The sequence below is a fragment of the Aythya fuligula genome, chromosome 9, assembly GCF_009819795.1.
Source record: "Aythya fuligula isolate bAytFul2 chromosome 9, bAytFul2.pri, whole genome shotgun sequence".
Lineage (NCBI taxonomy): Eukaryota > Metazoa > Chordata > Aves > Anseriformes > Anatidae > Aythya > Aythya fuligula.
Window position 1 is genome coordinate 10,446,734 of NC_045567.1, and position 24,083 is coordinate 10,470,816.

The 24,083-nt window shown below is 51.7% G+C and overlaps 1 protein-coding gene across 1 annotated transcript; it reads right to left on the reverse strand.

The window, feature by feature from the left end:
* Positions 1 to 509: 509 nt before the first annotated feature.
* On the reverse strand, positions 510 to 23,751 carry KY (kyphoscoliosis peptidase). The gene is made up of 14 exons (XM_032193247.1): positions 23,726 to 23,751; positions 20,224 to 20,273; positions 18,998 to 19,051; positions 12,547 to 12,609; positions 11,782 to 11,844; positions 9,894 to 9,968; positions 9,680 to 9,721; positions 9,103 to 9,153; positions 7,820 to 7,902; positions 7,439 to 7,547; positions 6,710 to 6,827; positions 2,851 to 3,039; positions 2,178 to 2,368; positions 510 to 1,414 (listed from the first exon to the last, which is right to left on the reverse strand). Exons 1-14 carry the CDS (start codon positions 23,749 to 23,751, stop codon positions 510 to 512), a joined length of 2,019 nt encoding a protein of 672 aa, XP_032049138.1.
* Positions 23,752 to 24,083: the final 332 nt, after the last annotated feature.

A 24,083-nucleotide genomic window follows, 5' to 3' on the forward strand; every position in this document is an offset into this window, starting at 1 on the left:
CCTAACAGTTCTTTCTCCTGGGATGTATTTTGCAACTAAGGTTATATAGAAGCCTGCTTTAAATATCCTGAAATTCCTCATGTCCTATATTGCTGCTGAAAAACAGAGGGTACTTCCTTCATCCTGCCCCAAAACTAGGTGGATTCTTCTCTTAAGTAGCCATGATAAGACTTCTCCTATGGTCCATAATTTGGAAACTAGCCATCACTGTTAATGTGTCATGACCTGTGTTGTGATAGCCAGTCATTTCCGTCAAAACGTCAATCTGGATGATGTTACTGGAACATAGGTGAGGGGTTTATCTAATTCCTTCCACTGCTGCTCCCTTCATAAAAGGATTTTCTGCCTCCTTGTACCCCTTTGAGCCCTTGATCTCGCAAAAGCGCACAGGTGTTGCTCTGCATTTGTCAAATGAATGAACTTGATTGAGAGAGCTAATGATCTCTTACAGCTGTACTGTTTTCAGGCATGTTGGTTCCTGCAGGAGAGCTGGAGTGAAGGAAGGGCTGCTACGGGGTCTCAACCGTGTACTTGAGGACGTGGGAGTAGAAGCTGTGGTTGGCGTTCTCTTGCACCATAACAAATAACTCTGTGCATCCTGCGGTGTTGCAGGTTCCCTCCCAGAAGCCGTCTCTGCTCAGGGTCAGCGTGTGAGTGTCCTGGGCCTGAACTAGCACCTTTGATATCCCGTGAATTTTGAGTTTAAACTGCACGTTGCGGTTGGCTGGCAGCAGCCCGGAGAGTGGCTCCAGTATTTCGTAGTCGTTCGCCCACTTGCCATAGGTCTGAGGGAAAGCTGGCCACTTCACTTCGTTGTTCAGGCAAGTGATGAGGTAGTTGAAGACGTAGGTATAATTGCCAGGATCTGACTTCTTCTTGGCAAAGAATTTCAGAACAAATTTCCCTGCATGGGGGAGATGGACCAGAAACTCAACTTGGTTGCCACGATGGATTTGCATGATGTGCTGCCTTCTCCTGTCCTCTGTCAGGCTGCTGTTATCAGACTGCAGCGTGGGTAAGATGCTTATGTCCTTTCCCAGGGTGAAGGTGAAAGAGCACCGTCCATCGTTGGTGTGGACGACTGGGTCGGGCTGTGACGGCCTCAGGAACCCCTGGCGCTCTGAGAACCAACTTGGTCCAACGGGCTGGTCTAGGTCCTTCGGGAAGTGAACGCTCTTGTCCACAAACTTGCACTCGACAACATACTGCAACACGCAGTTGTAGACGTTTTCTGGGGAGTTGGAGGACTTGGCAAAGATCTCCAGTTCCTGGCGCCCTGTACTCTGTGGGTAGATCTCCAGCTTCATTCCGTGTTTCCTCAAAGACAGTAAGCCATGTTTTTCTCTTCCCTTCAGCGAAAATGTAAATAACGTGGAAGAGCGGCAATCCACTGATATGGTGGCTGTTCCATTGACTATGAAATACGTAAGAAGAGAAACCACATAGGAGTTTCAGTGCATTTTTTTTTGCATGTACATACCCTGTTCCAGAAGACTAATCTGTCCCAACCGATTGTCACTTCCCTAGCAGTAAAAGAAAGAGCTGTGGCTGACAGGTCATAGCTTGTCACCTTTTTACAGAAACTGGTGCCCCTCAAAAGAACCAGGTGATGAATGACCTTTTTTTTTGGAGGTGTGCATTAATCCTGCTTTGATATCAACTGAAATGGAGCTGTGGTCCTATAGAATATGAAAACCTGTGAGAAATGCAACTGCAAGTACTGTCAGCCTGTGTGCTCAAGAAGGGCTTAGTTAGACGTGGCCAGACCTGATTTCTAGTCCAGCAGCCATTCCAAGAAGCTTCAGAGAAAGGTGTAGGAGTCCTGCAGTACACAGGCATGAGATAATTGACCTCCCTATGAGCCTGTTCCCAAAGTGCTTGAAGACAACATTAAGTCCTAAAATGTTGCTGCCTTTCAGTTTGAACTTTGTGTTCTTGGCATTCATAAAAATGGGTAACTATTAAATTTCCTGCAGCCCTTTTAAAATCTGAAGATGGTGACCTGAAATGTGGGCTCTTTGGGGCAGTGAGGTTACCTGAATGGTTTCGTGTTAAAATTGCTGCTGAATGCTGGAGGGTGCTGAGTATCACGTAAAGAAGAGCCTAGTTATATGTTGTTCAGCAAGTCAAACTTTTTGAACACAGAAAATTGTTTTAATCTCATATTCAGGGATTACCTGTTTGGATGATGGCTGTATCTGGGTGCACAGTCAGCAGGCCCAGATTGTAGAAGTCACTGCTGTACTTCACGGTAGTCTCAAATTCCTTCAGCGTCAGAGCTGGTTTGAGAAGCTGCCAATTACTGTTATTTGGGAAGTGATCGTTAATGAACAGAGCTGGGTGAGTCAGAAAATAAAACTCGTTGTATCTGGAAGGAGGAGGAAGAGATAAAAGGAAAATGAGTAATTATAAGCAGTTACTTCTTCCGCCGCACAGTGATGGTGGTTTCAGTAGGAGGAAGTCAGAGTGTTTGGGGCTGCTGAGAAGCTGAGCTCTGTGGGTTTGAAACTCTCTAGGGAGAGAAGGAACCTCAGCTTTGGTTTTCTATTTCCAGGGCAAAATGCTGAGCTTTTGTATAAAACCAGGGTATTTGTGCTGTCCCCTGCAACCACGGGCCCTGAAGAAAGAGGGAGGCACCCCCTCTGGGGCAGCTGTGAGTCCCACTGCTTGCTGCTCGAGGTCACCCCCTTTCCACAGCAACGAGCTCCCTCCCTTGGACAGGCAGCCCAGAGGGTGTGAAGGGGTCCCCTTGCAGTGAGACCTAAACTTTGTCCCCGGTGTCTCTTACCACACCCGCTAGCTTGCCTTTGTGGTAGGTTTATGTATTAAATTAGAGAATTGTTTCTCTACCTGAAGGTGAACTTGTCTGAAGTCTCGTCAACGTTACCGCTTCCCCAGGTGCTATCGAGTAAGTGCCACCTTCCTTCCAGGTAGACGGCGTTCCAGGCATGGCTGGAGTCTCCCTTGAAGACCTGCCCAATCGTGTACCCGTACCCCTTAGAGTATCCTGATAGCTTCATGCACTGGATTCCTGCGATGCTAAAAGAGAACAACGAGGTGCAGCAGGACATTTTGGTTTTAAATCCTTCAGTGTACTTCTGTGGGAGGATGTGAGGAGCCACATCCAGCGCATCCACAGGACTTTAATTCTGTACTGAACGGGAGCACAGCCCATCCCACACCAATACCAGCACACCACAGGTGCCTGCTCCGGCCACATGCTGCCCAAAGCACTGGGCTCATCGCACCTCTGCTGGGCCGGTGGCTCAGCCCCGAGCATGGCACAACCTCCTCAGCCCTTCCAGAGGCAGGCGAGTTCTCCCCATTGCTCAGTGGCATCAGGTGGAGACCGTGCCCTTCTGGGGGCTGGCTCCGTGCAGGGCGAGCACAGGACAGCAGCACGAGGCAGCGACACCCGAGGCTGTTAGCATTGCCCGGTGTTGCGAAGGGGTCTTCTTTCCCTTGTAGCTTTTGCACAGAAATTTGGAGAGAGGGTCCCACGGGAGGAAGGGGCCCTTCTCTTCCAGTTCTTGCATGTTTCATCTCTTTTGCCTGATGCGCCATCAACTCAGTCTTTCTGAGGGAGGATGACAAAGATGAGGTGTGTTTAATTGCTCTCTGTCTTGTTCCTCAGTGGGATCCCTTTGATGCTCTCCACAATTAGCCCATGTAATTATAAATTAAAACTGCATTTGTTCGTGCTCTCTCTAACAGTAGGCCCAGTGTTTGACACTAGCCAAGAACTCTTATACCTCACAGGACTGTGGAGGTTGATTTAGTTGCCTTAAAGAGTGACCTTGTGCTTGTCCAGGGTACAAATGATTAAATAGTTTCCCTCTCTCTCTTTTTTAAATAATGAATACTTGTTGAAGTGTAAACAGGATTTAAATAAGCAATGTGTTAATAAGCTCTCTGCTGTTGATAGCAACAGATTCTAATATTGGCCTCGTATTTCAGCATTAATCTAAACTTACTTCACTTAGAGGATTGTCTTTTGTGTAGGATGGTATTGACATTTTTCTTCTTCATTGAAAAGTAAGCTAGCTGTAACAGCTACCTTAAGTAACAAACCGTGCATGTGTCAAGATCAAGACTGTCTGCATAACGTGGGTTTAATTCAGTGAGAAGAAAAGTGATATTTATGGGGAAGATAATTAGCATGCTTGTTAAGACGCCTGGGTCTGATAACTGAGATACTGGCTGGTAATTAGCAGTTTGGCAGTGCTCGTAGGGAAGACTTTATTTATGGAGGGGATGCCCGTTTAGAGGGAAGACGGCCCCATCAGCTCCACACGCAGACTTCCTAGCGCCTGGAAGACCTTGTGCTGCTTAGTTATCTGTTCCTCTGTCTTTGCAAAAAGGGAACTGAGAGTCAGCTGGGAGCTGGCTGGGCAGCCTGCAGAGAGAAGACAGAGGTGTACGGGGAGGAGAGCTGTGGCAGCACCCTGTTGCTGCTCGGTTGTCTGGGTGTTCAGACAGAACACCAAGGGACACCTTCTGCCCTCCCTTCTGTCTGTGCTCTCGCTTAATATGAAGCTAGCAAAGGTACAGCAAGAGTCTGTGCTTGCATGTGCTGAGTTTCCAAGAGAAAGGTCGGAGCATCTCAATTAAGTCTCCTTAATAAGATGGACAAAAGCACGCTAAAACCTCCTGTAGGAGCAATCCTGTACTGGTGAAGAGAGTGAGTGATCACGTCTCCGTTCTTGTATAAACAACTGTACACAGGTAAGTTAACTGTGCAGAAAGAAGATGGAGAAGATCTCCAGAAATGCCTGATGTGGCAATGTGATGGTAGGAAATGCCCTAAAAGCAAGGTGGACCAGAAGAAATGAGTTAAGGAACTGTTCTCAACATCTGCTTAGTGCATCAAGGTGGTTAAACCTAAGATGCTTTTCTACTTCAAGAAAAGTAGGAAATAGTCTGGGTCTTGCTGTAGATGTCACTTGAATTCAACGGCAGCTTCTTCCCTTCCACTTCAGGTTGGCTTTGAAGATTTCATTTGAAAAAAAGAAGCAAATCTGGCTTCTCCAGAGGGAGGCAGATTGGCTCACACTCGGGTAGGCAGTTGTGCCCAAGAGCCAGGAACAGCCACAGTAGAGGAGAGGGAAAGGAGAGGATGGGCAGCCTGGGCTATCTGCAGACCAACTCTGCACAAGGAGCAGCTGAGTGGGCAGTGGGCAGACCCGCTGTGGGGTGTGAGACCAGCTCTGCTCCTGTGGTTGTGCTGAAACCTCTGAAGAGCAAACAATTGTTGTGCCTTCGCTGCTGCTGCTGCTGTGAGCGTTTCTCCCCAGGTGCTCAGTGCTAGGCTTGCCTGAAGTTGAACTTGGGGGTACTTGTGGTGAGGGGCGAATTGGGCTGTTTGTTAAAGCTGCCTTGGTGGGAGCTAGGAGAAAAGGCATGTTAGAAAACCCAAATATGTCTCTGAAAACTTTTATATAAGAAGGCGGCTCTTTGCCTCTCACCTTTGTGCTTAAACTTGAATGTGTAAGACTTGAATGGTGCATGAGAAGAAAGAATGAGGAAATTGTCTTGCAAGAAGGAGGTGGCTTGGGTTATAGTTTTTCAGGAGAGGAGCTGAAATATTTAGCTCATTGTCAAAAGTGATAGACTGCATGACTGGGAGGTTTCCTGAATCACGGAATGAATAATCAACCTGGATCTGAGGAATGAAGGATGAATCAACAGAGCCTTTAAATAGTAAAAAAGATCCTTGGAAAGATTAATGTTTTTAATGAACTAAACATATGCTTTCTAATGAACAGATGATAATTTCCCCCACTTCTAACCGCTAATAACTGTTTCATAATATGCAGTTATAAATTCATACTTCATCATCCCCTTTCTTTATTTTACTCTTTGGTAAGCAGGATCAGGTATCATGGGATATGTTATTGGTTGGAAGCATTTACCACATTAGCATCATTAGCATCTGTCACAGTATTTATTTATTTTTTTTCAAATCTGGCCTTTTCCTTCTAGATTTTGTTTATCTAATGGTGAAAGCCTTCCTAAATCTTTTTGGATGGTGTGGAAAGCCAATTGTTACGTACATGTGCCAGCAGATGACTGATCTTCAATATTTCCAAAGCCTGTCGGTGGAAGCTGGTCTACCGAGAAGAGGAAGGCACAGCATTGCCTCGCACACCCGTGCTCTAGGAAACTACACAATTGCTTTCTGGTGCTAGGAGGCCCCTTCCAATTTTGTGCTGCTGAGTCATCAGGGCCAGTCATCTCCTGCGGACACCCTCTCTCTGTAGGGCCGTCCCTTCCAGCGGAGAGGGCACCTGCAGAGGGCTCTGGGCGAGCTCCTGCTGGGGCTTTGCCTGCCTGTGCCACAGGAGCATGCTGCAGGCAGAGTTCCCTTTTGTCTGAGGCTCGCCATGCTTTTAACCTTCACATACGGACACTCGAAGGAAAAACCTAGCCTCTTCTAACCAAATTATCTCCGTGTTTTCATCTGCCATTATGTTAATGCGATGCGAAGCTCAGCAGATGGCACAAAGCAAATTATGCTGGGGAGGGGAGGAGGAGGGAGCGAAATTGACCTTTCCAGGACTTGCTGGTTTCCCACAGCATGGTTTGAAAGCTGAAGTTCTGCGTCCTGCTTAAAGTCACATCAGTCAATGCAAAGGCAGACAGAATAGGCACGGAGATGACAACAAACGTTAACCCTCCCTGGCACTGAATGTTCCTGAGCTTAATTTACCTGCACATTTGCTGAAAGAGCGCAGCGTATCCCTCACAAACGCTCTTTCCCCTCCGCAGCACGTCTATGGGACTGCACAGCCGCTGGCTTTTGTCATGGAAGCCCACTACGTCGTACTCTGTGGGAAGGAGCACAGGCTAAAGTTCATCCAGAAGCCCGAGGCAGCAGGCTCGGTGGGCAGCAGAAGCAACTCTTGCTTTGTTTTCCACCTCCGTGAGCGCAAACGAAGTGAGATGAGCTGCAGCATGTATGGCTCATTTCATTTTTTTTTTTTTTTTAAACTGGTTTAAATCCACATCTTCCCCTAAGAGTTTGAGCGTGTCCTATGCAAAATGCAATCAGTCTGCAAATCCAGTGGTGCTGTAGGGCTCTGGATGTGACAACCAAGCCTCTGGTGCTCGGCAGCCTGGCTTTGTGCTTCAGCTGCTTTGATGATGGGGACTGGTATGGTTGCACCCTTGTATACATTGGGTAGGCGTTACAGAGCCATCATATGGAGAGAAACCATTTGCACAATGCCTTGTAGGGCCTGGCAGTGCAAGGAGGGGGAGTGTGGAAACAGAGATGGTGAGATAACCTCTGAAGGTATTTCTGGATAAATATATCCGGAAAGCGCTCCTTTGCGCCTTCTGTGTGAAACCACCCACAAGACACAGAGTGAATCGCAGCGGCAGCGTAATGAGACCAACAGCAGCGGCGTTACCTTCTCTGTGGAAGACCCCGACCCACCTATGTGATGGCATATCCACATCCATATGACGCGGACTTTCTCCAGGTCGGTCCGGGCTTGTTTAAGCAGGGCTTGAACAAGCTCCTCTATGCTGCTGTTGATGTTCACCTGTTTGGGAGGAGGAAGTGTTGGGTGAGATTGGGGTGAAGAAACGTTGTGGTGGACACCCCTGCCTTCCCCATCCCTTGTCCTGCTAAAGCTGGTGAGACCCCACCTGCCGGGACGCTGCTCTAGCTTGAGCTTTGTTAAAAATAGAAGCACAGAGCTGTAATTCCACGTTTCAAGCAAGATGTATTTTTGGTCACAGGTTCCCTCCCAGAGTGGGATGTCTGCTGCTGGTGTATGCAGGGAAGAGGGACGGAGGCAGAAGCGAGACTTACTTTTAATGCGTAGGCATCCAGCTTCTCAAATTGCTGCAGATCTACTGGCATGGATTTCAAAGAGGATTTGTCCCATGGATACGCTGGGAAGAAACAAGCGGGTATTGTCTGGGGAAGGGAGGGACAGAGGGAGGGAGAGAGGGCTGTGGCTGCCCCTGGGGCCACGGCTGAGCCACTGTCTGTCCTGCAGGATGGCCAGAACTGGTGCTTGGGGACAGAGGACACGAGGGCACCCGTGGAGGCTCCTCGCTAGCTGCATGGCAAGCAGGGCTCATCACCTCTGCTCTAGTGGAGTTTGGGCAGGGCGGGAGGTACCCAGTGTCTTTGGAGCTGTGTGGCAGCACTGAAAAGGCCTGGGTGCTGGATGTGAGAGCACAAAACACTGCAGAAACATCAGGGAAAACCTGTGCTGTGCAATCCTCTGCAAAGCAAGACTTTCTAATCAAAACCAGCAAAGAGCTGGGTTTCTTCACTCTGACACCTGTGCCCGCTGTGCTCCCCCTCCCAGCTCCCCAAAACTGGGCTCGGGCTCATCCCCCCAGCTCCAGCCCCCGGGGAGGCGTCCATCTCCCCTCCCTTCGCAGAGGGGCTATTCCTGACCTGCAAAGATGCTCTGCTAACATGAGCCCTGCTCTTCTCGGAAACCCCTGCCCCGGGGAGGGATTACGGGGCTGGGCGCTGGGTCCGGCTCAGCCCCTGGGGACGGTACTGCCTGCCAGCAGGACGCGGGCCACCACACTGGCTGTCCTGCCAAAATCAGCCTGCGAGCACGCCGCTTCTGCTCCTGTAACAGGCTGTTTGTTTATCTCCGTTTTCCCTGAAAAGGGCTATTAGGCTGACCTAAAGAGAGATAAAGCAGATTTACGCGCTTAACGGTTCCTACTTTACACCGCTCCGAAAATTACTTTTTGCCTTTTGGGAACTGGATGTTTTCTTAAAATTGGTTATCGGTTTTCATCTTTGTCAGGTTATAGCTGCAAAGGCTCCCCGCAGATGTGGGGTCCAGAATAACTCAGGCAGGCTCACGCTGTTAGCTGGGCAGTGTGCATTATGCCCCTTTGTGTGCACGGAGACGTGAGATCGTCCCCGTCCAGCCTGTGGGGTGGTCATGGAGCCACCCAGGACTTGTGGGGGACTGGGAAGCTGGACATGCTCGTATTGGTAGAACCAAGATCACAGCTCCGTACCCTCCAGGAGCAGAGCAAGCCTGTTTTGGGGAGAGATTGGGGTCCCTGCCTGGGGCTGCACCCTCCTGGCATGGGTTGGGTGCAGATGATAGTTACCATGCAGGTCTTTCCCACTTGGTGGCTGCGGGGCTTCGGTCCTTTCGAAAGCTGGAAAATTGGAGAAAGAAGAATGAGGCGAGCAGTTGTTGGCAAGAGAAAAAGAAGAAGTGAAAGGGGTGATTTCTGGTAGTCCCCAGGCTCTGTAGACACTGTGTTCCCCAGCAGTCGGACGCCTCCCCTTTCAGCCCTGGGGCTGGGAACATCACACCCCAGCCAAGGCACCGGTGGCATGGACAAGCTGGAAGCCTGGATGCTGCATGAGGCCCCTGGGCTGGCTTGGCCACAGATGGTGCCTCTGCAGGCAGCTGCTGAGGGTTTCTGATGGCCTCATATAATCGCCAGCTGTGTTAACCCTACCCCAGGAAGAGAAAGGTTTTGCTGTTACCAGCAGCTGTTTCTCAGCATCACTGCACCCACCCACATGGGTATGGCCACCACTGGGCAGCGTGGCCAGCGCCTGACCCCAAGGGCTGGTGGCATCTCAAGAGCTTCAAGACACCAGCCCCACCATGTGAGGAGGGAACCGCCTCCTCCTGGGAGCAAATTCCCTGGCTTGGAGGTAGGGCAGCCTCACCTTTGTTGTCCTGGCCTCTATGGTTGGGCAGCCTCTGGGAACCTGCAATGATACGGGCACAATTCGTGAAAGTGCTGTGGGGCCGTGGTGATCAGCACCCCAGCTCCAGGGCTGCAGCATCGCCTGCAGCTCCCAGGGGTCCCCGCTGGTGTGGTGCCCATGAAGGGAGGGGTGTCCCCTCGGCCACGGGCAGGTTTCCTGGCTGGGAACGTACCTTTCCTGAAGGAGAGCTTCTTGAAGAGCTGTGGGGTGGTGTTCCTGGGATGGACCTCCACTGTCACCTGGGTTCCTGGAAGAAATGGTGACAAACGTGCTTGGAAAGGGAACACAATCAGTGCTCGGATGTGAAGGAGGGCCAAAGGGTCAGCGTGCCAAACCTGGTCACATCCACCCAAACATCGCTGACATGATGCAACCTTAGCAAAACAGGCGGCACCTCTGCCATCTGAGAAGGTACCAAAGTGCTCTGCTCTCCTGGCAGAACGAATAAACCATACTGTAAGAAAACCTGTAGTCACCTCTGACATGGTTCTCAGAAAAATTCTCAGTTCTCAAAAAAAAAAAAAAAAAGGAAAGAAAGCCTCCTGTTATAGTGTAGCAGGTGTTGAAGCAGGTGATAATAAAGCGGAGGTCCTCAATGAGGATGGTGTGGCAGCTTAAAGAAGGGGTTTATTGCCGTATTAAGTAGTTCTTGATGGAGATACAGTAAACAGAGAATCAATGTCTCATTGATTTTTCTCAGAATAAAATGAAAAAAGGCTCAAAGCTATGGAAATGGCTTGGTTTGTGGTATGAAAACCTTTGGAAAAGGCCATTGCCTGCAAGGGGCAGTGTTGGCTGAGAGCATTGTGCTCTGCGTGCCGCGATGCTCCCAGACAACCTCCCTGGAAATTCGGGGTCTTTTGCTTAAAGCTTCACTCTGACCACGAGAGAGAGACACAAGGAAAAAGTCAGGAAGTGTTACAGGAGCTACCTGAACTTTCTGAAAGAGGCTGCTCTTCAGGCAAGCATTTTAGGAGGTTTCAGCTGCCTGAGTTCCCATGCGGGTGGGCTCGCTGGGCCAGGCAGCATGGGGTTATTTTGGAGATGAAAGGTCAAGGTGTGAACGCACTTCGGGGCTGCCAGCACGTTGTACCTGCTGCCCCTAGCAGATCTAGCCAGAGCCTCGTGGTTTTTGAGGTTTTCCCTAAAACCCAGCTCTTGGGAGCAGCTAATTAGGTAGGAATCCGCACTCTCATTGAATAATAAGTTTTTTCTCAGAATTTAACTTTTTAAAAAGTTTTCTTTTATCTCCTGTGGTTTTGCAGAACAGTTCGATGTCCTTAAATCCCAACAGCAGAAGGCAAGAAAGACTGTAAAAACTATACAACCCTTTAAAATCCTAGGGCTTGGCTCCAGTTCTGGGATGCTTGCAGGTACCAGGGGGCCAAGATGAGGTGTTGGTGTGTTTTGTTAGTTAATTTAAAGGTGAAATGATGTTGTTTCTCAAAGGCTTGCCTTTCTGCAAATAGTGTGATTTCCTTAGATTTTTATATTTTGCAAGGGCGCATTTTCTCAAGATTATTCATATCTGTGGATTTTTGTGGGCTTTCTTGCCAATTCCCACTTTCTCAATTTTCCCCCCTAAATTAGAATTCTTTGTTTTCCAAGAAACAAATTTAGCACACAGGAATGCTTTCTCCCAGTAAGCTTAAACAACGTTTAACAAATGATAAAAAGTAATCCCACAGTAAATGTTCAAAGTGCTGCACCTGTTTCCTTAAAAACTAGAGAGATGAAATGGTTGCTGATGTTTTTATGGTGTTTTCTGCTATTCCTAATTAAGACGCCCTCCATAAGGAACTGAGAAGTCTCTAGCTGTGAGCCAGAGGAGCGCGTGAAACTTGAGATGGTTCCACCAGGAGAAATAAGGATGTTTGTCTGTCCTGCTGCTTGCCCCCTTCCATCTGCACAGAAATATCTGGCATTGGTTACATCCATGCTACGTCCTGGTTTCTGTTCGTGCGGGGTGTCCTGTTGGTGTGTTTGTTACAAACCAGCTTGAGCAGGAGCTTGCTGAAGCCCTGCTCTGAAAAACCCATGTACTTTGGCTGGTCACTTACCTTCATTTGTGTATGAAGTAATGGTTTGCCTCTGCTTGTAGGGCTCCTCGGAGGCTCGCTGGTCTGTTCACAGGAAGAAGAACATCTCAGTGCCACGAGGAGAGCAGTGTCAGCTTGGCAGTGCAGTAAGGATGAGGAAGCAGGCTTGCTTGGGGCATAGGGCAAAATGATGGGATATGGCCCTGCTCCGGAGGCTGGTGCCCAGGTGGGATGGTTTGAGGAGGGCATGGGCTGGAGCAGCTGGAGCTGGCCTGCCCTTCCAGGCGGTGGTCGCCCAGATGTGCTCGCCCTGTCGGGCACAGCCAAAATGTCCTGTGCTTGGGAGCGTGGAGAGGTGCGGGGTGCCTGGAAGCGGTGAGGTCCCTGAGCGAGAGCATGGGGCAGCGCTCAGCATCTCACCTGCAGCCCACCCCTGTGTCCTGTGCCGGGGAAAGGGGCCCATCGAGATGCTGATTTAGGAGGAACGTGTTAACCTCTGTGGTGCCACAGGAGAAAGAGTGCTGCCTGCTCTTCCAACACTGCTGTGCCACCGGTGTCAGAAGCGCATATCCTGGCCGTGCGGTGTAGGAGAGCATGCAGGGGACCCCCCATGACCCAAGAGCCCTGTGCCCACTGAAGCCTCCCAAGGTGCTGTTAGGAGATAGTTTGCTTCAAACATGTTGCTGTCTTGAGGCAGAGCTGGGCACTACAAGATTGTGGATGGGCACCGTGTGCTGTTTTTTGGTAGGGGGGTGTTCCCATGTGCGGAGTGAGGAGACAACTTACCACTAAGGTCTCTCCCCTGTGCCGGTTGCGGTCTGTTGTTTCCGTTTCCATCACCCTGTAAACCTGTAAAACATAAATATGAGTCTGTGCTAGCACTGCAGGATATCAGCTGGGCGTTATTTCCCAAATAAATGAGCAGATGAACACAGTGGTCAGGTCTGTCCCTGCAGCTCCCTTCCCTCTGGAGACCCAGACCCAGCAGGCATCAGCCCATCTGGAGGAGCCAGCCTCTCCCTAAGGAATTTGAACAGAAACACTTTTTTTTTCCTCTTTTTTTCTTTTATTTTCTTTTATTTTTCCCCCTCCTTTTATTCCTGCAGGGAAGGTCCCCTTGCATTTGCAGAGCATGTTCTCAGCTTTTTGGAAGATCCCCTGAACGCTAGGAGCTGGGCCAGGGAGAGTGGCATGGACTGGAGCTATAAATGGCTCGGGGCAGCCACCTGTGGGGACAAAGCCTGCACACCCTTCGCACACAACGCTTTTGCCCCCGTGCTCAGCTGCTTGCAGGGCAGGGTGAGGTGCACGCGTGGTCCTCAGCGGTGGCCCACGCACGTCACCTCCTCCTGCAGCTGCGGTGGCACGTGCCAGTGCCCAGAAGTGTGCAGGAGCAAAGGGCTCTCCTGCAGAAAAAGGGGAAGTTTGGGCATTTTGCAGCACATCTCTTAAAACAGGAGGGAGATGCGGAGGGAGAAAAGCCCAAGTCCTACTCCCAAGCTGCTGCTTGGCCCCAGCAAGCAGCTGGCACCACACCTGCAGCCCTCCCCTCCCTTGGGGTTTTACCTGCGCTGTCTGTCTGTCTGTCCCTCTGCCCTTTCTGCTCGGGGCGGACGATAAGCATCATGTTGATCGCCACGGCGCTGGGACCTTCCTTCAGGTCCACGGTACCCATCGCGGCAGGGCCACCGCTGAGCTGCCGCCACGCCGAGCTGCCCCGCTCGGTCACCATCCGTGCTCTGCCAACGCCAAGCCCTGTGAACTTCCTACGGCTGAGGAAGGAGCCGCGATTCGGCCGGGGGCTCTGGTTTCAGAGCGTGCCCTGGGCTCCCCCTCCCCTCGCTCTGCCCTTTCGGCGTTGAGCACTTGCCTGCACTCAAATCCCCCTCGCAGCTCTCTTGGCTTGGGGGGGATTCACTTTCCCAAGCGGGCAGAAATCCTTAAAAGGCTTTCCCTTCTGATTCTGTCCCCCCAGTGGAAACTTAAAGGATGCTTAGGGACAGAAATAATAATGAGTGCTGTCCAGGGAGGTGGCTTGCTGCCGCGAAGCTGCAGCTTGGTGCAGCGGGGGGAGAGCTGCTGGAAACGGGGTGCATGAGCAGCTATTTCGGGCACACCAGGCAGAGGGACTGAGGGGAAGTGCCCTGCGCCGAAGAGGACATCTGAATAATTCCCCCACCTGCTGTCTGCAGGCGCACCAAGTGGGAGCTGGTGCTTTGCACAAAAATCCTGCTTTTCCAGCAGCTCCCCCCAGCCCACAAAACAGGGCAGTGCCGCAGGGGTTAGCGGCTCCTGCAGCCCGCGGAAGGGACTGGCAGGGAAACGCTTTTCTAATTTTATCACTGGCCCCCGTCCCACCCCGCGCGGCCGCTGGCCCAGGGCGGCCTGGGCACCGCTGGGCTCACTGGGCAGGCTTGCCCAGCCACCTGGGGCTTGCCCGTCTCCGCTCCCCAAGATTTATGGCCGTGGTGACTTTCTGCTCGCCGCTTCACCATCTGCCCGCTGGCCTTTAGTGCTCCCTCGCCTGGCTCCAGCCCCAGCCTGCAGCACCCTTTCCTCCCCACCGTCCCTTGGCCTCTTGCGTTATGCCATGAACGTGGGCTGGAGTGGGGCATGCCCCCAAGGGAGCGCTGTCACAGGAGCTGGATATGAAGCTGATGTGGTTTGTCCACGGTCGTGATGATAATTTATTTCTTTTAATGGTGACTTGGGTGCTCCTGGGCTGGCACCAGTACAGTCACCAGCACTGCTCTGCCATCACTGTAACGGCTGCCACTGCCAAAATGCGTGTCCAGAGAGAAGAGAAAATTTGCAGAAATTTCCTGCTTTCCTAGAAATAACGATCATCAGGAAGAAGGCGTTTCTTCTTGGAGGGCTTTCTCGCATTTTTCTTTTCTCATTTATCCCAGGGGGGATTTCTGTTAGTGTTTTTATCACGAAGTGCAGGCTTTGCTTGCAGCAAGCGCTGCTCATAGGATCCCAGAGTCATTCTGGCTGGAAAAGACCTTCAAGATCAAGCCCAACCACCAGCCTGCCCCACCGAGTCCTATCACTCCAACACATCCTCCAGTGCCGGTTACCTGCCCCGGCCACAGCACACGGCAGTCAGGAGGTTTTTTAAACCCTGCGACTTCTCATGCATGGGAAATCTGTCATTGGCCTGAGATAAGGTCACAGCCAGGAACAGCTGTCTGTGTGCCAGGATATTTTTGAAGCTAAAAATTTGCATTTTGAGGAGGGAAAGGAGAAAGGCTTTTATTGTTGTGTTGATTTTAAAATAAAGGCAGCTCTTTGAATTTGCTGCGGGATGCAAAACGTTCACCTAAGTCCCAGGGAGATGAATTAATGGCCAGAGAACAAGAGAAGCTATCAGACTGGCATGATTACATGTATTTACCACATAGCTGTCATTTCTCCAGGGGTGAGCTGGGGGAAGGAGAGCCCATACAAATGTAGAACAAGAATTAGGTTATTTGAGTCCCATTGGGTGGAGAAGAAGATTGCAGGCTGCTTCACTGAGGAAAGCGCTTTAACTCTTCCGCAGGCATTTTGAGGCTGGCGTGTCTCTGGCGGCTGTACAGAAGGGGCGGTGGGAAGACCGAAGATATTTGAGGGTCTTTTATATTCATTTGATCTTAACAAAGGCCACTTTGTTAAGTGGCCACAGATGACCATGGCCAGAAGAACCGTGAGGGTGGCCCTTCTGCTCCATGGGGCATGGTCTCCAGAGGAGCTTGGCCTGCTCACCCTTGGGAGCGGGCTGCCCCTGGGCACCGCGTCCCCTTGGCTGTCACCAGTTCCACGCGAAGCCTGGGGATGTGAGGCCCCCCAGCAGAGGTAGGAGAACTGTGTTGGGCCAGCCCCAAAGGGCCTCTAGGTCAGGCCTGGTCCCTCACGGAGGCCTCTGGCAGAGGCCCGAGGCCGGCACAAGAAGAAAGCAAAGTGTGCAAGGCACCACCAGGGTGGTGTTTGAACAGTCCTCTCCACAAAGATGCCCAAGATCTGTCTCTTGGCTCAGAATAGCTCATTTAGGGCTCATTAGTCCATGCGAGTGCATATGTATTTGCTGCCTGTTGTTATTTTTTTGTTTTTCCCCACACATTGCTTTGCATTTGCAGCCATTGAATCTCAGCTGCCATTTTCTCTCAATTGTGGGCTGACTTTGAAGTGCCAGGCTGTGTTCGTGTTGCACCGGGTATTACAATGGCATTCTGATGAGTTTTAATCTACTCTTCTGGCCTGTCCTTTCCTTCTCCCTCCAACAGAGCTGCAAGACGCTGTGCTTATTCTTGTCCCGGCGGCCTCCAAACCACAGATTGCACAAATGCTCTGTTCGCTTTGCAGCTTCTGCTGTGTCAGCAGCTGTGCTTTATGATTTAAGACAGCAGCAGAACTTTCCACTGAACTATAAACCTCCGTGCTCAGTTTCCTGGTATCCACGTAGACAGGAGGTTAACGGGTGGCCAGGAGGGTCCCGTTGAGGCGGGTCAGGATGAATTTAGGTCACAGCAGGATGATGAGGCTGGGTGGTGTGCGCAGACGCGAAGCAGATGCCACAGCCCCCAAGGAAGAAACACCACGGGGATTATGCTTTGGATGTAGGGTTTACTTGCCTCTTTTCTCAGTGTGAGAACAGGTGAGAGAACATGTGCTTCTGGTAGCAGGAGGCATCTCGGATGGTGTTGCTGGTCCATAAAAGCCAAGACGTGTTGGTCCCAGGCTATTGCTACAGCACAGCATGGTCCATCTCCCACCAGTGGGACATGTGGCACTGCATGGACACCCTGCCCTTGTCCCCAGCACAGGGAGGTACCAGCACATGAGGTAACCTAAGGCTGTTATTTTTTTTTTTTCTTTTTTAAACAAGCAAAAAATACCCCCATTTGTATTCTGTGGCAGAGACCTGGAAGTGTGGCCATGTACCCTCACTTCGCCATCCCCAGCCTTGACATTTTGTGTCCCTTCTGCAGGTGGCTTCCCCTCTCCTCACGCTGCGGCAACTGGATGCTGCTCAGTCTGAGCAAGAGCCGGGCACACGGAGCTGCTGAAGGGCTTTGGGCAGGACGTCTTGCAGCACTGGGAGCTGTGCTGCCTTGTGTCAGAGCACGGATCTGCTGACCTTCAGCATGCTGCTCAGCTTGCTTTTTGTCGCTGCCTCTTCTAGAGGGGCAGAGCGATCCTGGCTGGGCTGAGCACCACAATTAAGGCACTGATTCTCTTAAAATCTCCAAACAACTCCTCCTTTGAAGGCAGACAGAGGACCTGTGATGGACCCCATCCCTCTGACATCATGTGGAGGTCAGCGAGCTCTCCTGGCCACTGCAGGTCCCTGGAGAGGTTTTTTCCCCTCTCAGTCACCATGGGACCAGCTCCCGAAATGTCCTGTTTAGCCTTTCTGGGACAGTCTGTCCTTTAATCCCTATTTGGGATTTGGGGATTGCACCTCAAGGTGTCCTGGTAACCTGAATTATGCATCGGCCATGTCGTGGGGCCACACGCCTTATTGCTAACCACTGGTTTAACATTGCCCCTGGACAAGCTGGGTTAACATTAAGGTACACCCGAGGTAGGTGGTGTGGTTACAAATGTTTTAAGAGACATAGGTGAAGAAAGAGGGAAAAAACTTGGAATATCTGCTTGCATTAAACATGAAGGGGGGCTCTCTCCCTGAGCAGAATGGTTTTCTCAACACCCCCTTCTCAGAAACTGTGGCTCTTGTCTGGTGGAGGTTTTATATGTATTTTTTTCCTAATGTCCTCCATAATACTCTGGCAGGTTTATTATTATTATTATCTACCCCCCCACACACTTCCCCCCCCCCGGAAGGCTATTTCTGGTTTATTCAGGGGAGAGCCTTGACCTTTCTAATTAAACAGGCAGTTTGTCACTTCCTGGGAGATGCAGAAGGTACTTTGCTAGACCAAGCATCATCTTTTGTGTTTTATCAACATCTCTCTGCTGCAGTGACGAACAACCTCCTTTTTCCTGCTGACCAGTAGCACACACGAATTATCTCCTCTGCCCGATTACCCTGGTATTTTCTATCAATTTCTACCAGATGACAAACAATTGGAAAACATGTTTGGAAAAAAATGCATGCAACTCATTACTAATGTTTTCCTGAAAGTGGATGTGGTAGTAATGAACTCTCCTGGTGTGACAGTGAGCCTGGGGTGACCAAACTATCCTTCCATAAGAATGGGTCCGGGCACTGGGAACACTGGGTTCCTCAGGAACATCTGTCTGCAGATGGGCACGCTGCTTGGTCGTGGTCACCTGGAACTAGAGCTAAAGGACCCAAATGGTCATTAAGAGGCAAGATCATGACGGTTCTCATTGGGCTTATTCTTCCTGACCCAAGAGTCCAGGATGCCATGGGAAGAGCTGGATGCTCTACAGCATGGAGCTGGAGTAAGCTGTGGGATGATCCGATGACAAAGGTGGCAACAGAAGCAGTATACTGGTGACTTAGGGAAACTGCCAAGGAAACTGTCTCTTGTGTTTGAGACGGTCTGTGCATGTCTCCTGCTGGTGGGACACCAGCGGTGTCAGCAGCAGGGGCCGAGCAGTGCGGCTGTGCTGAGACGCCTGCGTTCGGAGTCATCCTGGTGTTTCAGTGGGCCTTTCCTTGCACTGCACCTACCAAACAGGATCCCAAGTGCCCCTGAGGTAAGAGCCTGGTGCTTGTCAGGACTGAATGAGCTGCCACGAAGCCAACAGGAGGCAGGTAAAGTTAATTTGGGTGGGTCAGGCCTCATTTCCCTATATAATGGTCCTCCAGGACTAGGGCGGGTGCAAAGGAGGCCTCATGCCCCCCTCAGTGCATGACAGAAAGCTGGCAGGAAACACATTCCCGAGGGGAGGCAGGACTTCCCTCCACACGTACACTCAAATTGTGGCCAAGAATCAGAAGGAAACTTTGCTGCTGCCTCCGAAGAGCCACTCGGCTGGACCCCTAGGTTGAAGCCAGCAGGCTTCTGCACTGGCATGTTGCTCTGCTAGCTCCTGGAGGTGCACCAGGAGGAAGTGGAATCCTCCTGGTTCCCATCACCCTTCCACAAGGCGGTGGGAGATGGGCTGGATGGGCTGCCTCTGATGGGCATCTCTAACTTTTCAGAGAGCTGGCAGGATGCCGGGGGAACCTAAGCAACATTGGCAGTGCTGAAGTGTGTCCTCTGTGCTCCAGGGGACAAAAAACGTTCAGGGAGACTTCTCTGTTTGGATGGAATGAGCTTACCTGTGGGGCTGGGCTGCTGGGGTCGTCCTGTTGCGTGTCTCACCTCCACCTGGGCTGTTGGAAAGAAGAGGAGACGTTATTAAGCTATTTCCTGGAGCTGCTGGCCCAAAATCACGCTGTTTTTCCTTCTGCTTGCATAGTTTGGGGATGCTGAGCATTCATTGATCAGCATGATGAGATGGGCCTGGTGAGGTGCACAGCACCTTGCTGTGAGGAGCAGTCAGATTTCTGACAAAGAAGTGGCAAAAAAAGGGAAGAAAGCACAGCCAACGCCAGTGCATCAGAGCAAGTATTGGAGCCAGACCCAGAGGGTTAAAGCAACCCAGAAAGCCTGAGAGGATCCCTCAGGACATCTCCCAAGTGGACTCAGGTAATGAATTTTCACTTCCGCACTTTCATTAGCATTGTTCTTAGCTGGAGATTTACCATTTGTCCCCCGCCAGCTCTGCTGCACGTTATTTGTGTCATTGAGATGGTGGCAAGGACAGTGCTGCTCATGCGGCTTTTCTGCTGGGCACGTGATGGGCTCTGCTCCTGGGGTTCCTGCAGAGCCTGAGCAGGAGAGCTGCGGCCCCCGGAGCTGTGCTCAGCTCTGCTTCTCCTTGCCCAGGGCAGTGCCAAGGTGCCCATGCTGCTGAAGCCCTGTCCTGCTCCTGCTGCTCCCACCAAAAGCGTGCCTCGTGTTTAAGGGCGAGAGTGGATGAGCCTGGGTTCAGCACAGCCAAAGTCAGTGGGAAAAGTGTTGGCCAGCAAGGTAGTGTTGTCTTTTTTTTTTTTTGTTTGTTTTTCTCCAGAAATATTTTGTTGCATCCTATAAATTATCTACACCTTTTCAGAGAGGTGAAGAGGAGAGCAAATTCAGATTGCATTGTTGCACTGCATGCAGGTGGCAGCACTTTGTGGTACCATGGCATTGGTTCCACTCAGAAGCCCTTTTTCATTGTTTATGCTATTTATTAGTGCACCGTTTCTGTAACTTTCTTGGAAAATACAGGACCGGGGAGGCAATGCTGGGTCAGTCCCATATTGCTCCCTGGTACAATTTCTTTTGGAGTTTATCCTCTCCCCTTCAGTGAGATCAGTGAAAGTGATTTCCTTTTTCCTGAGCACCACGGAGCAGAAGAGGGATGGCAGTGTGCTCCGTGCACTGGTGATGTGCCTGACGTTCATGCTTCGTGCCAGCACCTCCCCACCTCCTGCCAGCACAGCTCCCGCGGGTGACTTACTGAGGTCGGTAGATTTGTCTTCCCCTTCATTCCAGCAGCAGCGGCACAGCCTGCAAGGACGACATGGCCATCAGCTCGCAGCCCAGGAGGGCACCTCTTGCTCTCCCAACCCACGTCCCCATCCACCTTAGGGTTCCCAAGGAAAGGAAGACCCAACCAGACCCAACCCCATGGCACTGTACAGCTGTAGAAATGAGGAGCGGTCCCTGTTCAAGCATCTTCATCGCCCTAGAAGTATTGGTTTCGATAAGCGCTCCTGAAGCTGGCACGGTAAGGGTGGCTGCACCCAAGGGTGTTGGGCACCCTGAGTCTGAAGCTCATCTGCCCAGCACCCTGGAGTGCTGTGGGTGCACGTGCCAGCACGCCGACGGCTCGCTGGCTTGTCGGAAAGCTTTGCGCTCCCTTCCGAAGCCGCCGCTAGCCTGTCCCAATTGGTGGCCAAATGTCAGCGGATTCAAATCGCTCGCAGCACCTCGGCAGCCAGCTCCGTGCTCTTTCCATCAGCGCTGGCTCAGATGACAGGGCATGCTACCGACCCCCCCCGAGTATTATTATCGTTATTTATTTGTGTCGTGGCAGTGCCTAGGAACATCCCCGCTGTGGACCAGAGGCCCTTCATGCCCTGCACTACTGCAGAGCAGGTTGTGCCATGAGCACTGCAGCAGCGCCGTGAGCACCCAGATCTGCTGCAGCGGCCAGCAACGGGACGGCTGGGTGAAAGCAACAGGTCTGCAATCCAGTAGAACAGGAAGGAATTGTTTCCCTGGATTTTGCTCTGCAAGACCAACTGTCTTAATTAGCTGGCTCCCCTTACAGTGTTTTTCAACTGTACAGAGACGAGCCAAGGACACATGAACGTAACGTGATCTAGGAAGATTCCCCGAGTGCCAGGAAGTTGGGGCCGCTCACCCAGCCACTGCGCTGCCTTTCTCTTTATGGATGTGCTCTGGCTCCCCTCTGAAGCTGTGAGAAGAGAGTTTAGGGCTTGCTCGTGCTCGCGGCTGTTCACATGAATGCTGTGGTAACTGGGCTGCCCGTGGCTGGTCTCTTCCCTGGGGCTCTTTGCAAGACTCCGCTCTCCCACCCCAGCCCTGCAGGGACCAGGGGTCATTCTCCTTCCCAGTGCCCACCAGTTGTAGGAGGACTGTCCGGGCACAGACTACCCTTGGCTCCACTCTGCCTTTTTCTGCCCCCTGTGCCTCATCCCCCCCCTGTTTAGGGACAAACAGCAGCAGTGGATGCTCAGCAGGACCTGTGGGCAGCAGGGCAAAACGAGGCTGCATCAGCAACCACCAGAAGGTAATTATTTGGTGATAACGAGGCTTTGGGCTACTTGCACGAGGTCCTGCTGGTGGCTCTGCTCCCTCTGCCTTCAGCTTTGCTCTCCCTGCTGGTGACTGCCCACGTCCCCCAGCCTGGTGCCCGTGCTGAAGAGGAATCACCACCACATGTGGCAGAAGGGGCCACCGGGAGCCCCTGGCGGTGCCCAGGGTGGGCTGGTGACCTGCTCAGGACCCTGCTGCGAGGCAGGGAGCGCTGCCTTCGCCCCCATGGCGTGGTGCCCTGCCCAGGTGGCACGGCAAAATCATGTGAGGCGAGGAGCTGGGGGCTGACAGCATCCCCCGGCCAAGTCATCGTGACCATCTGCTCCGCACCGTGCCAGGCTGATGGCTGCTGCAAAGAGCGTGCGTGCCGCAGAGTGCTGGGGATCTGGCGGTAACAGGATCTGACGGGCTTCGGAGAGGCGCTGACTCTGTCTTTTCAGCTCTGCCTTATGTATATTTATCTGCGTGTACAAATAGAGCGGGCGGGACGGTTGGGTTTCGCTCAGCTGTGCCGGGGCGGGATGGCCGAGCGGGTTGCTGAGGATGAAGCTCCCAGTGCCCTGTCCCTCTCCTGTCTGCCCCGGCCCCGTGCTGTGGGAAGAGCAGGGAGAGCGAGGCAGGGGGTCGGGCAGCCAACGCCTCGGTCAGAAACGTGACTTTTATCTAAAACGCACACCTTGGTGATGCAGAAAAAAGGCAGGAAAGGGCTTTCATTCGGTGCTGTGCCTTAGTCATCAAATACCTGGCTCCACAGTTTGATTTCAGCCGACCAAATTAATGCAGGCTGATGCAAGGTTTTCTCTCAAATCGGTTTTGATTTTTTTTTTTTTTTTTTTTCCCAGGAAAACGTGCTATCAAAGGCTGAAACCTGGCAAAAAGATGGAATGGGGACCGTGTGGGTATGGTGCACTGAGGGGCTCAGTGCAGCACGCGGCTGGGCTTGGGGCTGGCTGTGTTAGGAAATTTTCTAATGTTCTGTCTTTGAGCTTTAGTCCTCTTGTTTCTTTTAACTTATGAAAAGTGTAAGGCTGTTCCTAGCTCTGCCGAGAGCTTTTCTTTGTGAGGCTGCCCGGACAAACTTTGGGGACCTGCTCAGTGCTGGCTCTGGCCAGCCTAAGCCGACGTTAATTCCAACCGAGATTCAAAGGCTTTCACGAACAGACTTAAAGCCCAAGGTTGCTGCAACACATCAGCATTGAAAAGAACCATTTAAAAATAAGTTGTGATAACTGAATGGGATGTTCTCTGGCTGACCAAGCCCTGGGCACCTTGACTGGCTTTGACCTTGTGCTGATCTCCACGTGTCCCCACTTGATCATTTTCCTTCCCTCCAGGAGGTGATGTGAAAATGAGTGGGGTCACGTTGGCGAAGCAGTCCCCTTCCCCTTGCACCAGTTAATGAGCCACCAGCTCGGGTTTTAGTTGAGAAATGGGCTCCTGGTGCTTTTGGACTGCGGCGAGTTTGGATACATGAGCCTTATGGTTTGGACGTCGAAAGTCAAAGAAAAAGAAACCTAAACCCATTTGACTTAAAGGTCACGAGACGTGGTGTCATGGTATTTGGGGTCTCGTGATTTTTAAATGTTAATGCTGCAAGCCTGGAGCCTGGAAATTCACTGCCAGTAGTTATCAGCAGTGACTCGGAGACTCAGGTTGGTTCTAACCTGCTTCAGCAGAGGCTCGATGACAGAAAGTGATGTGTGGTCACGGCCTTCTTTACAGGGCCCATTACAAAGTATACAGAACTGGAGAGTGTCCCACACCCCAGAGAAGCACCTCGAGCTGCTGCCTGTGTCCTGCAGGGTGAAGGGGCTTGCCCAGGAGCCTGGGGCTGGGCTCAGAGTTGCATTTCCCCCATCCCTTGATTTCCTGAGCCTTCCCCTCTCCCCCCTTCCCAGCCCCAAATCTGATACACGCATATACAAAATGCATCTGGATAACATATACATATTTTGAAACACCCCAGGAAATTAACGGGGGGATACTGCGAAAAGCTGGCCCCATGCCAGCGCCTGCTGATGGATGGAGCAAACCCCTGGACGTGTTGTGGTGGCCGAGCTGCCCCCGGAGGGCTGCGGTGCACGGGGTCGCCTCGCTGCCCGCCGTGCTTCCTCCCCGGCAGCAATCACCGAGGGCATCAATTAGTCGGGAAAGGCAATGCTCAGCTACTCAGTTACTTGGTAACGCAGTTGCTGCCATACATTGCTCAGACAAGGCGAATTTGTTTCCTGCACCTGCGGTGCAAACCCGTCCATTAATCCACGGGGCTGTGGGGCCACGGGGAGCACCGGCTCCTGCTCCCGGGGTGCCTGCCCGCATGGTGCAAACCCTGTGCAGGTAAGCACCTGATTACTTCCCCTGCTTTTAAGGAAGTGAAGCCACGCAGAAATGTGCCACCGGTAACAAATCACACGGTGCTGGTGCCACCGATTAATGCTTCGGGGAAAAGTACTCTGCCTCAGGCACAGAGCACTTTTCTGCCCTAAGAGAGTTTGTTGCTGACAGCCACCCAAGACCGCTGTCCTGCCCTGAAGC